Genomic DNA, 1225 nt, shown 5'->3' with positions numbered 1-1225 from the left:
GTATGTGGAGCTCCTGTGCACAGGAAATTAAGTTTTATTTTCTCTTGTCAATCTGTCTCCTGTTGAGGATGGAAGAACTAAAGTAATAGAGGAGGAAATTTTCACTTTCCCCACAGAGCCAAAACTTCAAATCAGGATCCATTCCAAATGGTGCAAACATGTAACCATAATGCACAAAAACCATAAAATACTCTCAGTAAATATGGAAGAGTATTTTTTATTTTTATTTTTTCTAGACAACACTAAGAATGTATTTTATTTAGTCATTTTTCTTTACAGCTGGAACTCTGGGAATTCAAAATTAACGTCCTTGCCCGTGAGCTTCTTATAGACACCGGAAAAAGTTTCAACCTTGTGCTCGACGTTGTTCTGCGGCGCTTTGTCCAGATGCACCTTGATGAGCCGGCAGCCGTCCAGCTTCACGCGGATCCTCTTGCTCACGATCTCGCTCGGGAAGCCCAGGTCCTCCAGGATGGCGTCGTGCACAGCGGTCAGCGTGCGGCTCCTGGGACGCTTCTGCTTATTCTTTGTTCGGCTTTTCCGGGTTGGCTTGGGCAGAATCCTCCTCTGAGCGATGAAGACCACGTGCTTCCCACTGAACTTCTTCTCCAGCTCGCGTACCAGCCGGACCTGGATTTTCTGGAAAGACTTGAGTTGAGGAACTGGGACGAAGATGATAATAGCTTTCCGACCGCCACCAACTTCAATTTCCTTGGCCGCGGTGATGTTCAGCTCCCGCAGCTGGGCCTTGAGGTCCGAGTTCATCTCCAGCTCCAGCAAGGCCTGGGAGATGCCGGACTCGAACTCGTCTGGCTTCTCGCCATTGGGCTTCACGATCTTGGCGCTGGAACTGAACATGGCTCTTGGGTGAGCGCCAGCCTGAGAAGAGCTGGAAGAGTATTTTTTAAAATAATCTCTTTTTTTGTGTTAATCCTCACCAGAGGATATTTTTTTCATTGATTTTTAGAGAAAGTGGAAGGGAGGGAGGGGGAGAGATAGAGAGAAATATTGATGTGAGAGAGACACATTGATGTTTCTCTGTCTCGATTGGTTACCTCCCACATGGGCCCCGACTAGGGCCGGGGATCGAGACTGCGACTGAGGTATGTGCCCTTGACCAGAATTGAACCCAGGGCCCTATCCACTGAGCCAAGCCTGCTGGGCTGGAACAGTATTTTTAAAAATTAAGCTAGCTTTGGGGTGACCTTTCTATGTATGATGCCAT

The 1225-nt window shown here is 47.7% G+C and overlaps 1 protein-coding gene across 1 annotated transcript; it reads right to left on the bottom strand.

Moving 5' to 3' along the window:
• Positions 1 to 238: 238 nt before the first annotated feature.
• On the bottom strand, positions 239 to 884 carry LOC102764811 (40S ribosomal protein S7). Its single transcript, XM_006759507.2, has one exon. It carries the CDS (start codon positions 856 to 858, stop codon positions 274 to 276), a length of 585 nt encoding a protein of 194 aa, XP_006759570.1. The 5' UTR covers positions 859 to 884; the 3' UTR covers positions 239 to 273.
• Positions 885 to 1225: the final 341 nt, after the last annotated feature.

This window comes from Myotis davidii, unplaced genomic scaffold (assembly GCF_000327345.1).
Source record: "Myotis davidii unplaced genomic scaffold, ASM32734v1 scaffold3056, whole genome shotgun sequence".
In the NCBI taxonomy this organism is placed as follows: Eukaryota; Metazoa; Chordata; class Mammalia; order Chiroptera; family Vespertilionidae; genus Myotis; species Myotis davidii.
This window is presented reverse-complemented; position numbering and strand designations above follow the sequence as displayed.

Coding starts and splice junctions, on each gene's coding strand:
- LOC102764811 (XM_006759507.2), bottom strand. CDS start 858: ATGTTCAGTTCCAGCGCCAAGATCGTGAAGCCCAATGGCGAGAAGCCA.